General features: G+C 40.6%; 1 protein-coding gene and 1 pseudogene across 12 annotated transcripts in view; both read left to right on the forward strand.

Annotated features, from left to right (window-relative positions):
- LTBP1 (latent transforming growth factor beta binding protein 1) overlaps positions 1–13,558 on the forward strand; it is a 340,385-nt gene that overhangs the window by 232,597 nt on the left and 94,230 nt on the right. For 4 of the 11 annotated variants that reach the window (XM_079791759.1, XM_079791762.1, XM_079791764.1 and 1 more), the window contains 2 exons: positions 2,565–2,664; positions 3,107–3,205. In XM_079791759.1, the coding sequence (XP_079647885.1) occupies positions 2,565–2,664; positions 3,107–3,205 (199 nt within the window). Of the gene's footprint in view, positions 1–2,564; positions 2,665–3,106; positions 3,206–12,829; positions 12,956–13,558 lie in introns of all 11 variants that reach the window. The other 7 variants (XM_079791755.1, XM_079791760.1, XM_079791761.1 and 4 more) reach the window with 3 other exon arrangements.
- LOC307111562 (replication factor C subunit 3-like) lies at positions 4,162–5,179 on the forward strand (annotated as a pseudogene). Its single transcript has one exon. The product of its transcript is annotated as a replication factor C subunit 3-like (transcript).

The following is a 13,558-nucleotide window of genomic DNA, read 5'->3' on the forward strand; positions in this document are numbered from 1 at the left end:
TTTTCTTGTCTACTCTTACTGCAATTAATTTGGAGAAGCGACAGTGGGAAAAATGCAGCCAGAGTCCTTGTGGTCTTAACTCCTGGCAGAGGCCTCATGAAGATTGATGAAGAGAAAGCAGGGTGGTCCGGGGTGGGAAGTTGTATGTGCAAAGGTGTGGCTGGGACAGCAAGAGGTCAGTGAGGGGAGCAGGAGAGACGGGTTAGAAAGAGAAACTTGGGGAGGCTTGGGATACCAGCCTGCAGTTGTCATCAGTGGGGAAGTACTCTGCTCCTCAGCTGGACCCCATCTATCCATTGGTGAGGTGGCATTGATGAGGAATGCTGCTGCCCAGGCCAATAGGGGAATTCTGTTTGTTAGCTGCGGGAGTGTATTGATGGTCTTCTTGCTGGCATTGACCATGGCCTGCAGGGATTGGGGTGCAATTGAGACTGACTGAGGTCAGATTAAATAGGTAATAGAAAGCTAGTCTGTGTTCTTAAGAAGTGGGGAAAAGTAATAAGTGCTCAGTATTTTTAGAAGATAAATCACAGCAGGATTGACTGAGATAGGGAGAAAGAGGAAGCCGGAGTAAATATTAGAATAAACTGAGAATCAGAGAGTGAATCCAGACTTGGGGTAGTGAGGGCCATGGATCTGGAAAAGGATGGACAATAGAAGGAATAGTGCAAATGGGCAGAGGTTGGGATGAGAAATGAAAGAGGGAGGACTAAAAAGTGACTTTAAACCTGGTAGATTAATGATTGTGGCATTGACAGAAATGAAGTTGAGATGACATATGGATGGTTTTGAAAGGGGTGGACTCAAGGGATTTGTGGAATACCTAAATGGAGTTACCCTATAAAGAATCGTGCCTACACAATTGGATCTTTGATGGGATACTCAGGCAAGATGTCTATTTTATAAAAAGTAGGAAAGGGGTAATTCAAAGTAGGAGACAGACTGAAAGGGACATGGAGGCCTGGGGAGTAAGCTTTCTAGAGGATGACAAATTAAAGCAAGGGAGGGAGAATGTAATAATGTCTCACCACTATGCAGTACCCCTGAAACGGTATAAAATAATACTGAATATCAACTGTATTGAAAGAGGATGAGAACAAAGTGGCAAAGTAGAAGGAGAATTAGGAGTGACGTTATAAAAGCAAAAGGAAAGATAATTTCAAGAGAAGATTTAGGTCTCTCTATTTTTAAAAAAAATACCTCCAAGTTAGTGTAAAATGAAAGTTGTGAGTAAGGTGAACAGTAAATAAAATGAGTATCTATATAATAAAAGCCTAAGTGACCCTTACAGTAGAACAACTGGAGCAACTGGTCACTATGATGTGCACTGACCACCAAGGACAGACGCTCAACACAGGAGCCGCCCCCTGGTGGTCATGGTGCTCCCACAGAGGGACCCAGAAGCTGGGCTCATGGCTGAGCGAGCTTCTGGCTCCGCCATGGCTGGCGAGCACAGCAGCAGGGGCGGGAGCCTCTCCCGCCTTCCTGGCAGTGCTAAGGAGCAGCCAGCCGAGCGGTAAGGAGCCTGCCGCTAAGGAGCAGTGAGCCAGTGGTAAGGAGCGAGCAGGCGGGTAAGGAGTGAGGGATCCCGGATTGCAAGAGGGATGGATCGGGCCTAAGCCAGCAGTCAGACATCCCCCAAGGGGTCCCAGACTGCAAGAGGGTGCAGGTCGGGCTGAGGGATCTTCCCCCCACCACCACCCCCCGCAGTGTACAAATTTCATGCACCGGGCCTCTAGTGTAATTATAAAATAATAAAGGGAAGGAGGGACTATGTAGGCTAACAGTGACCGAGTAACCTGATGAATACTTTTAATGAAGCCATGATAGGAGTGCCCTGGCCCCACATGTATGGACGAGGTCACAGATGCTTAACAAGCCCCAGGTTCGGTCTGCAAGAGTCCTAAGGAGCTGGAGCTAGAACTGATCATGAGTCTCTTTCTTTCTTTGCTTGTGGTCCAGGGGAGAGGAGTGGGCAACCGGACACAGGAAGCCTGGGGCGCTCCTCCCAGGCTCTGCCTTTCTGTTTCTCTGCTGGACTGCCCTTCCTGGGAGAGCTGGAGGTGCCAGGTTATTACTAGTAGATGTGAGGTTAAGGGCGGCCATAATGACTGACCAGCATAACACATTTTAATATTGTGTGTTTTGTTATGACACATCTGCTTTAGCCATTATCTAATCTGGGGCAGAGCCACATGTGAATGAGGCGATGGTTTAGTTCTCCTTCAGGGTTTGTTCTGTTCCAGGCCAAGTGTGGGCCCCTGAGCCAAGGCATTGGTTTCCAACGTCTGAAGGGACCCTTTGCTCTGGGCCCTCGAAGACGGGTGAGAGCGTGTGCATGGGGTAGCACTGCAGGAGACACTCAGCAGCTTGCCATATAGTGGCACAGTGATGGTTCATTTAAAAAAAAATATCACACAATTGCACAGGTTTTTGTCTAATGTCCTATAACCTTTGGTGCCTTTGTAAGAGTAGAATTAATTAAATAAAAATAGGTATAAGTGCAAATGAAAAATAATTCCTACTTTCAGTTCTCTTTTTGTCTTTCTAATTCAACCATGCAGGAAATACCTTCATTGGATCAAGAGAAAACCAAACTTGAGCCTGGTCAGCCCCAGCTCTCTCCAGGCATTTCCACTATTCATCTGAACCCACAGTTCCCAGGTAGCTTTTGTTTACCTGTGCTGTTTGTAACAGCACTCTCAATATTAGAGTAAGATAAGAATGTTCTGTGTCTTTGATTTTAGAGTTTAATAAATCATTAGAATTATACACTTAAGTATATCAATACACTTATATAATGTTAGTATTACAATGGTATTACAAGTATTATAAAGGTCAAATAAAAGTATTATTAGGATATTATCGAGGGTCATCATTTGATGACAGGTCGTTTTTCTTGGCTTCTGAATTATCCCCAGATATTCTTGCTAAATGTTGAAACCTATAGGTTCATACCTTGAGCTTTAGGAACCTATGACAGTTCTTACGATCTAAGAGCTACCGTGGCATGTCATTAGACTAAACTCTGCTTGCATTTTGAAATGGCATGTCAGTGCATCTCACGGGCTCTAATGTGCTTTCTATCCCCTCCGTCCTGGTGCAGTAGTGATTGAAAAAACATCACCTCCTGTGCCCGTGGAAGTGGCCCCTGAAGCTTCTACCTCAAGTGCCAGCCAAGTGATCGCACCTACTCAAGTAACAGGTAGGCGCAGTGTCTGCTGTGTGACGCAGCCCGGGGGGGGGAGCCATGGGGTTGAGCTTCATTTTAAATAGAGCATCAAAACTGTGTCACTGGGGGGATAAGGACACATATGTAATACCTTACTCAATAAAGAGAGAAAAATAAAAATAAATAATAAAAAAAACCTGTGTCAAATATGTGAGATTGCTTATGGTAGGTTAGTCATAGTAGCAAGATCAGAAAATAAACTGAATATTATTTAGAAGGAGGCATATGTTTAAATGATGGCACATAGGCAGTGGAATGTCACACAGCTATGGAAGTAATGTCTTAAAAGAATGCTTAATGTCATAAGGAGGTAGTTATGGCAAGATATTAAGAAATACAGAACACAATATAATGATTCCAATTTATTTATTTATTTATTTATCTTAATATATTTTTTATTTATTTCAGAGAGGAAGGGAGAGGGAGAGAGAGATAGAAACATCAATGATGAGAGAGAATCATTGATCAGTTGCCTCCTGCATGCCCCCCACTGGGGATCAAGCCTGCAACCCGGGCATGTGCCCTGACTGGGAATTGAACAACGACCTCCTGGTTCATAGGTCGACGCCCAACCACTAAGCCATGCTGGCCAGGCCCAATTTTATTTTTTAAATGATTACAAATAGAAAAAGAGGCAGAAAGCACATGGAAGTGTTCAACTATCACCAGTTAGAAAGATTATGGATAATTCTCACGTCCTTCAATAGATTCTTACATATTTTTAGAAGTCTTTATAATAAACATTATTTTAATCATTAGTGACAAATTATAAGAATGTATCATAATATGAAACAAATCATCAGCTTAAAAGCTAATATCCTTAACGTTGGAGAACAATAAAAACAAACAATAGAAAACTGAGGCAGTGCAGGGCACGTGGGACCTGAAGCACGTGGCCGCGAACTCCAGCTGACGTGAGCCCCTGGGTGGACAAACTTGCCCTCACTGGGACGGCTGGACTATCCCAAGGAGAAGATGGCCTAGCTGCACAACCTGGAGCAACGTGGTGACTTCCCTCATCTGTCTGTGTATGGACCATGAGGTGCTGATATACAGACAACAATTATGTGTGTTGTATGTGAACTTTGTGGTGTTGGAGTAGAAAAATGGAGAATTGCACATCATACCATCACAGCTCCATCTAAAAAGAAAATTGAAATTAGCACTATTGCAAGCAACTACCACCTTGTAGTTAATCCCAGGGATGCTGGAAAGAGTGGCAGGGTAGCAATTCGGCTGTTGAAAACAGTGGCACAATCACAGCAACTTGAAACAAACTCTCAAGGAGACTTTAAGTGGTTTGATTGGCAGGGGTTGACACACATGCCTTGCGTAGAACCATGGGCAAGAATATGTCCACCTGCAGATTGACCTCGTGTTGCAATTCTACATCTGAAGTCATAGCACCTGCACATAGTAGGTATCTGGCTGTTTGCGTGCCTGCTCCCTGCCTTTGCCACGTGCTGTCTACCGTGCGCAGGGAGGAAGGTCTGGATCTTCCTGCACCGCTGGCTCACAGACTTGCAGAAAAGTCCTGCAGAAGGCTCAGAAAAGCCCTATGTATGTGTCAGGCTGCAGAGTGCAGTAATATCCTTTTGCTCCAGGTCACGAAGTCTCAGAAACCGATGGGGAGATGTATCTGAGGGAGACTGCTAGTGCTGTTGTCAGTCAGCAGACTCCACAAAGGCTCCTTGAAGTTCATGGAAGACTCTGTGAGCTTTTAGCTCCTTGTATTCCTCCTGAAATAATAAAGCAGGGCCTCTCTCGGAACTTTTGCATAACTGTGATGGACAGCTGGAGGGAGAAGGGCCCCAGATGGCAGCTTACTATGAACACCATCTACAGCTGGGTAGTAAAGCCATTTATCACTTGGAACGTTTTGTGGCCAAATTCATGGCACTACATAAGAAGTTCATGGAGGATGGATTAGAAGGCATGATGCTCTGACGTCTTTTAGTAACTCGTCCTCATGTTTCTCAGTATCAGCATTTATATTCAGTTTATATTGAAAGAGCTGTAAGTAAAATAAACTAACTTTACTTAATAAAAAAAAAGAAAAAGGAGGAAATCATAGAATAATTCATAGAGAAAAACAATACTAAGAAACATATGCTAGGAAATGTCAACTTTACTAGTAATCAAAGAAATGCAAATTAAAATAATTCTTTATTCTTATCACATTAGGACTTAATTCTTCTAGAGTGAAATTGAGGCTCTCACATTGCTGGAAGGAATGTAAACTGGTTCAGCTTTTCAGAAAAGCACAAACAAGAACTTTAAAAATATTCAGAACTTTTGACTCAGTAATCCAATAGTAAGATATCTAGTGTAAGGAAATCATGTCCCCTCCAACACTGATAATCCTATATAATAAAAGGCTAATATGCAAATGGACCGAATGGCTGACCAACCGGTTGCTATGATGCACACTGAACACCAGGGGGCAGACGCTCAAAGCCAGAGCTGTCCCCTGGTGGTCAGTGCACTTCCACAGGGGGAGCGCTGCTCAGCCAGAAGCCAGGCTCATGGCTGGCAACCATAGCAGTTGTGGTGGGAGCCTCTCCCACCTCTGCTGCAGTCAGGCGGTAAGGAGCGAGGGGTCCCGGACTGTGAGAGCCCTGGACTACGAGAGGGGTGTCTGCCTGCCGGCTTAGGCCTAATTCCCCCCGGAAGTCAGACATCCCCTGAGGGGTCCAGATCTCTAGTGGTCTATATAAATGGGTACTTACTAAAGCACCATGTATAATAGAGAAAAAATAGAAATAACTTAAACATTTAACTTTAGGGAAATAGATGTTGTATCTATACATTGGAACATAATGCTACCATCAAATATAGTATTTTTTAAAGACATTTATTAAGATTTAGCAGAAAATGGTCACAATAAATTGTTAAATATAACATGAAGTATATAAAAAATGAAAGATATAGAGTATTATACCAGTTACATTAAAAAGACATAATAGTTGAGAAAATGCTGGGAAAATGCACCAGATATTAGCAGTGATTATTTTTGTGGTAGGATCTGAGAGGTTTGGGGTGCTGTAGAGCCATCCAGATGCCTTATGTCAGTGTCAATTAAGGATGAGACTGGCAGTGTGTGACAGTGTGTAATAGAGGAGTTTGCAGCCTCCTTTAAAATATTTCTTTCCTCAGAAACATTAGCTGCATCATTTTTCAGATAGAAATATGCTTGATAGATATGTTAATTAGCTGGATTGTGGTGATTATTTCACAATGTATACAAATATCAAAACAGCAAATTGTACACCTTAAATATATATATAACTTCATGTTAAAAACAAGTATACAGTTGTGTACATATGTGCAGTTGTATATCATTATCCAGTTATATAAAATATATACAATTTTTATGTGTTTAAAATAACCAAAAACTTTCAGCCATTTTCTCAAAAATGTGGATGTAATTTCTCTTAGCTATTTGAATCAAGCAAGCAGGCTAGACAGAATTTTCTAGAAGCACCTGTCGACAGGTAACGAGTGCAGTCATGTCATGGACTTCGTAGCTCATGTTCATCTCTGTTGGGACCCTAGAGGCCCTCCTGCGCTAGAGCCACGGCCTTCCCCTCAGTTACTCATGGCAGTTGCTCTTAATACTAAGTAAAGTGGTACACAGATGTTAGCTTTTGTAAGTATTTCTAGAGTGATACCATGAAACGATAGTGATGTTTTTAAGTGACCATGGGGAAAACAGTGACTGTCCAAATAAAAAATAGTGGCTGTCCATTCTGAGGTCATTTATGTGTCTGCCCATTTCATTAAACCCATCTCAAAGTTATTCTCACTGCTATGCCTCTCAACGCATACAAACTTGTCATACACTGTCTTGGTCAGCAAGCATCTTCTCATTGTTAACCTCGGTGCTGGAAAGAAAAATTGCAGTGTGACAATGTAATTCACGAGTTTTTTTTAAAATATGATGTATTTCTATAGACTTCAATTTGTGTCTTTTTAACAGAGGTCAGTGGACAGACCTCTTGCAACTAGCTTTGTAGAGGGTCAGTTTGGCTGGATAAATGCAGTGTTGTCATTTCAGTGCAGCTGTGTGAGGAATAACATTGAAGTCACTTAGCTTCAACGGAACTACAGAGCCCATTGAAAACAATGTGCTATATGACGATGTTAACAGAGATTAATTTGAGTTTGGCAGGAACACAGGGTTAACATCTGCTATCACATGTTGGAAGCCAAATATTTCCTTCCAGGAAATAAGTTAACATCGAATTTCATTTTCATGCGACATTTGTAGGTACTCCCCCTTCCTATAGTAAAATTATCTAAAACAATCCATGAGGGCATTACAAACAGTCTTTAAATTAAATGGTTTGCAACTTTGAAGCTACACTATAATCAGTAATCTACAGTAGAACCGGAAGACTGTTTTGTATCAAATTTAATTTAAATCAAAATATAGTTGTTTGCATTGGTTTGATATGAGAGCCAAACATATAAATTGAGGGAGTGATGTGATTGATCTGTTCTCTTAGGAAATATTATGCAATGATTTTTCTCCCTAAAACACAGGAGAGGTTGGTGTTATTTGTCACCATTAGTTGCTCTCATAAGTTGAAGAAAGGGATAGAATAATAATGAGTCTAAACTAAGTAAAAATGAGTTCCACATTGCCTAGTGATGATATCTTTATGATGGTGAGGTTGGAAGTAGACATTTCAGATTTTGTCAGACACCCCTTGACATGCAATGATTATAAAGTGAGCCACGTATTTGCAGGAAATAAGGGTGGTATTTTCCACTCTTAATAGCTGAGTTGGTGGCTTGCAACATTATTGGCACGCTGTGTCCAAATAAATTATACATTTCAGCATATAAAGTCTTGATTTAGGGTAGTGTCTTAACAGCCCAAGGATAGGTTGGGAAATGAAACCTTTATTTCTCTGGCAAATATTTGCAAAGTGGAAACATCTGTTTCAATTGTTGTGGGACAATTAATGCTCATTGTGTGGCAGTTAGGAGGCCAGGGCATTTTGTAAACCTTTCCAAGAGTTAACATTTGATGCTCCCTCCTGCTCATCCCAAACTTTCTCCATAGCCCTGGCGGACCAGCCAGGAACTGTTCTTTGACATCATGACTGCCTTTGCGGAAACCTTTGTAATTCTCATAGCCCAAACATTCTAAAAACTGTTTGCTCATCAGACCTTTTCCAGATCTCATAACCGACCCCTTTAAAGAGACCGTTTGTCCCTGACGCGTATCACCAGCGTCATTACAGCCTCCGTAAACCATGCGTACTGATGGAAAAGGAACTCTCTTTTTCATGTAAAATCATCGTGGTTTGATATTTCCAGGCTCTATTTATTTATTTACTTTGAGTAATCACATGATGAGGTGGGAAAAAGTCTAAAATCAGCGTACTCAATTTCAGATTTTTTCCAAAAGCTGTCTTTTTCGTTTGATTCTAGAAAATATAACAGAGATACCAAACTCTTAAATCCACCGTTGGCCTTGTTGCTGGGATAGATGAGTGTTTGGTTTTCCACTGGCGTCTTGTTGTGGCTCTTTTACCAAATTCTCAGTGGACTCTAGCGAAAACATAAACAGAATAAGGGTCCTTGATCCAGTGAAGGTGGAGTTGTTTCAGGGGCAGGTAGATTAGGGAAGGGCAGGGTGGTCCTGAGAACACCAGGGGATGGGATGGGATACGAAGGACACACGGAAGGGTCCAGGGGGAGCGGTCTCTTGATGGTCTCTCTGGGAAGTGGAACATGCTGAGGGAGACAAGACATCCCCACTTTCGAGAGTTCCCCTGAGACCAGTGCTTCCTGTGTGAGGCTTGGCTATATCTCCAGGGTTATGTCGACACAGTCTAATCCACGAAATGTGTGTGTGTGTGTGTGTGTGTGTGTGTGTGTGTGTGTGTGTGTGTTTAAACTTAAATATATTTTTATTGATTTTAGAGAGGAAGGGAGAGGGAGAGAGATAGAAACATCAATGATGAGAGAGAATCATTGATTGGCTACTTCCTGCACGCTCCCTATTGGGGCTAGAGCTGCAACTGGCACAGGCCCTGACCAGGAATTGAACGGTGACCTCCTATTATAGGTCGATGTTCAACCACTGAGCCACGCTGACTGGGCAGGAATATATGTTTTGACATAAACTGATCCATTCTCTGGGAAGAGGTTCACATACCTATGTGTGAGTGACCTCTTCAAAAAATAAGCTCAATGTCTTTTCCCTAAAAAAACATGGAAAAAGCAGGAAGCTTTCCTTATCCTTCAAGACAGTACCCTCAGGACTCACCTTGCTGTGTAGCATATGTGCCAGAGAATGAGAAGTTAATAAAAAAGGAGGGAACGTGTAGGAGGCGTTGAGAGGAGACATGTTTTGCTTAAGTTTTAAGATAGGAGTACTAGTAATTTACTTTTCCCTTAAAAAATGGTGCTGATTAACTTTTGATGACTAGTGAAGAGAAAGCAGACAGAAGTGTTTGGGAGGTGTTACGACTCTTCTTTCTACGAGAAGGGTGGAGTTCTGCCTAATGAACTAATAACTTGTTGATAAGTGGGACAAACAGTGTAGAAATCACGTGTGTTTTCGTAAATGTCCCTTCGCTCCTGTGATGTGTCTCTTAGTTTCCTCTAGTGGTGTCAGAGGAACATTTTCTTACCTAAGTTAGGGCCCTCCCAAGGGGACCAGCATTTTCAAGCTTCAGCTTGATATACTTACTAATCTACGGCGTAATCAGCTAAAGTTCCTCAAACATGCCTCATGAATATAACTTCAACCGTACAGCTTCTATTCAAAATACTAGATTGGAAGGAAAGGCTGTTATTCATTTCATTTCCTAAGATTAAGGAGTTATAATTCTTAAGAATTTCTCATTTCTTAGAGCTGACTTAAGAAGAAGCTTAGTATGTTGGCAAACTGGTATAGGAATGTATCTGGTGTGAATTAAGCATCACATATTTTTAAAGACTTGTTTTCACACATGTAAAAATTCCATTCTGATATGCTTGAAAAGTGGCAAATATTTGGTAATCAACAAATTAGTGTGTGTGTGTGTGTGTGTGTGATGGAGAGTATTTATAGTCTTGAAAATCTAGGTATTTATAGTCTTGGTTTTGTTTTGAATTTTTGTCCCTCATTATCAACTTGTCTTCTATTTTTTTCTTTTTGCAAATGTGATAAATATGTCTTTTCTGTCTTAAGAAAATGGGAGCAAAGAGTATAAAGATCAGTAATTACAAAGAAAACGAAGAAGTATAAATAGCAATAATTTTCAAAGAAGGCATCTAACTTCAACATGGATTAGATGGTCAGAGACGTGCTTTTGACACTATTCTACTAAAGAATTCCTATCAACAGAGAAGAGAATTCTTACCTGAGGGTCTAGGAGTATAACCTGGAGAACACTGCCTTTCACCTTCAGATTTTTATCACACATAGAAATGAACATAGAAATAACTTTTAAATTGAAGACATTTCTGAATATAAAATTATATAAACTCAATGTAGAAGTTTTGAAAAATACAGAAAAATATAAAGAAAAAATCACCAATCCCCATAATCCTGACACTGGATTTATTTCCTTAAAATCTTTTCTGTGTATTTTGTAATTTAGGTGATATCTATATTAAAATTTGCTCCCAACTATATTTTGTAACAAGTAAACATTTTCCTATCATTTACTGACTATATAATAATCTATGCTGTATATGTATCTTAATTTATTTTTTGGCATAATTGCCCATCACTTAAGTTTAAGGAATCATGTTAAGCATCCATGTTTTTAGCCTTTCAAATTATTTTCTGTTTTATATAATTTTATATTATACTGAGTGTAAAAACTATTCTTCTGAAAGTGGGTTAGCATAAGCAGGCTCCCTGAAGATATCAGTAATTTGTAAGTGTGTGGTTGCCCCTTACCTCCAAGTGCTTTTGGGTAAAACACTGCAGCTCTGTATTCATATGCTTTCTTTTAAAGTCTACCAACTTTTCAAGGGACTTGCGTCTGGTGTCTTAAAGTCACAGCACAGCGAATAGCACTTGATGAAATAGGAAGACTGTAGTGGGGTTTTGGAGAGCAACCTCAACCTCATGTAGGTCATTTCCATGGTGAACCTTTGTTAACCAGTTAACTGCCACGATATTTTGAATTTAATGAAAAAAGGTCTGCTTGCATCTATAGACTTACATAGATGTTTATGGCGTACAAATGGTTAAGGCACTGGTTTTCACATCCTTCTTCTGCAGAGTGCATGGTGCATTATTGGTGACCTCTTTTTCTTCTCGTTCAAATTACAGACCCTCTAACAGGGCGGGGCATTAGGCAGCCATGCTCGAGGCGCCCATCTTACTCTGGGCCCCTCCGGCTCTTCCACGGCAGCCTGTGTTCCAAGCATTGCTTACTGTGCGATGACAGTGAACAAACAGCTGTTGTTTTAAATGTGCTGTTTCTTTGTTGTATATTCTTACGTGACTTCCGCAGGAGCAACAGTGATAATGATGATAATGGCTATCTTTTACCGATCATAGAAAATGTGCCAGGCATTCGTCTCCATGCATTGTTGACGTTATCTCCTTTGAACCTGAGAGCCGGAAGTTGGCGCTCTGATTATTCCCATGTTACATGTGTAGAAAAGTGAGGCATAGAATTTTTGAGTAGCTTGCCCCCCTGTGACAGAGCTAAGAAAGGACAGCAAGATCTGTACCCAGACTGTCTCCAAGACTGGACTTCTGACCACTGCCCCACTCCCACTGAACCCTTCTACCTCCTTACAAAGGTCATTGAAAGCAGACTATTTTTAGGGAGGTATGTCATCTCAGAAGGCCACCTTTGAGTCCTTAGGTCCTTTTGGTAATTAAGCTCCTTTTTCTGATCTTCCCCTACCATGGACTCCTATGACCCTGTGTCTAGCACAGCATTTGTCTGTGAGTGGAGTGAGAACTCAGGGTTAATCTGCTCGTGCTTTATAGAAGAAGCAAGTCTCAAGCAGGAATCAGAGGAAGAGTAAGGGAGGAAATTAGTAGAGAAGATTTGGAAGAAGATTCTACTTTATCTATTTAAATAAAATATGCTCATGTTGGAATTGACAAATTAAGAGTAAAGTTACACCCAGAAGTTTTGCTTTGATTAGAAGGGGTACATCTTTCTTGAGAATTAATGAGTAATTTTGGAGGAGGTTGGACATAGTTGGAACTTAAATTTGGCCACCTAACAAATGCAACGTTACCATATATTTCTTATCAGGACAGATCACGTGATGATTCAGAAATGAATTTGGGTGGATGGAAAGTCACTGATAGGCCATCTTAGAAGTTAGGAAGAATTTATTATTTCACATCTTCCAACATGGCTCTTTCTGAGTGTCCACGCACTCCAGTTCATCTAGAAATTACTTCACTAGGAATTATTGATGACCTTGTGTGGGCCTAATAGAACAATTAATAAAGTAGTCAAATGAATTTATACTTGATTTTAGAAGTGGTCACCTTTTGTCTTTTAAGTGCATACCTGGCAATAAGCTCATCAGGAAACACAAAGTGATGGTTTACCCGTAGCAATGAAATCTTTATTTCTGTTTCTCCTCCCAATATTTTACTTATTTTTAAAGAAATCAATGAATGTTCTGTGAACCCCGACATCTGTGGAGCAGGACACTGCATTAACCTGCCGGTGAGGTACACCTGCATCTGCTACGAAGGCTATAAGTTCAGTGAGCAGCAGAGGAAATGCATTGGTAAGAGACACTTTCATAGGCGAAATTATTCAGCAGCAAATATTTGCACAGTAAGAGCATTTTTCTGTAATTATCAAAGGAAAATGTTACTGTGTTTAACATCATAAAGTTCTTATCCCTGAGCTAAGGATGCTCAAAAGGAGGTTTTCTTGGGGAGCTGTTACCTCTTGGTTCAACTCTGCCTACTTTGCCAAGCATAATACAATTACATAAAGGTGAAGTGATTTCCAAAAGTTTTTCAGGTAAAATATATAAAATAAAGAGTTCTAGAAACAGCGAGCTATAAACATCTATTTAGCAAAATCAAGTTAATATTAACATACACTGCAATGAAGAATTATATTCTCTAATTGCATAAAATCTGGTTTCTAACAGGGATTTCAAAATTGAAAATCAGCAAATGCTGACACAAAGTTATTGAGTATGCCTTTCTGGAGAAATGTGTCTCAGAAAGAGCTGGGATGGTGGTAGGTTGTTAACACTATAGTTTTTAGAAACTAAGGGTTATACAGTGAATAAAAGCAACAGAGGCACAAAGCTAATTAATACTACTTTAATATGCTAAATGCTGTCAGACAAGATTTGTGACTTTTGCTATTTGGT

Source organism: Cnephaeus nilssonii (assembly GCF_951640355.1).
Source record: "Cnephaeus nilssonii genome assembly, chromosome: 15".
Classification (NCBI taxonomy): Eukaryota; Metazoa; Chordata; class Mammalia; order Chiroptera; family Vespertilionidae; genus Cnephaeus; species Cnephaeus nilssonii.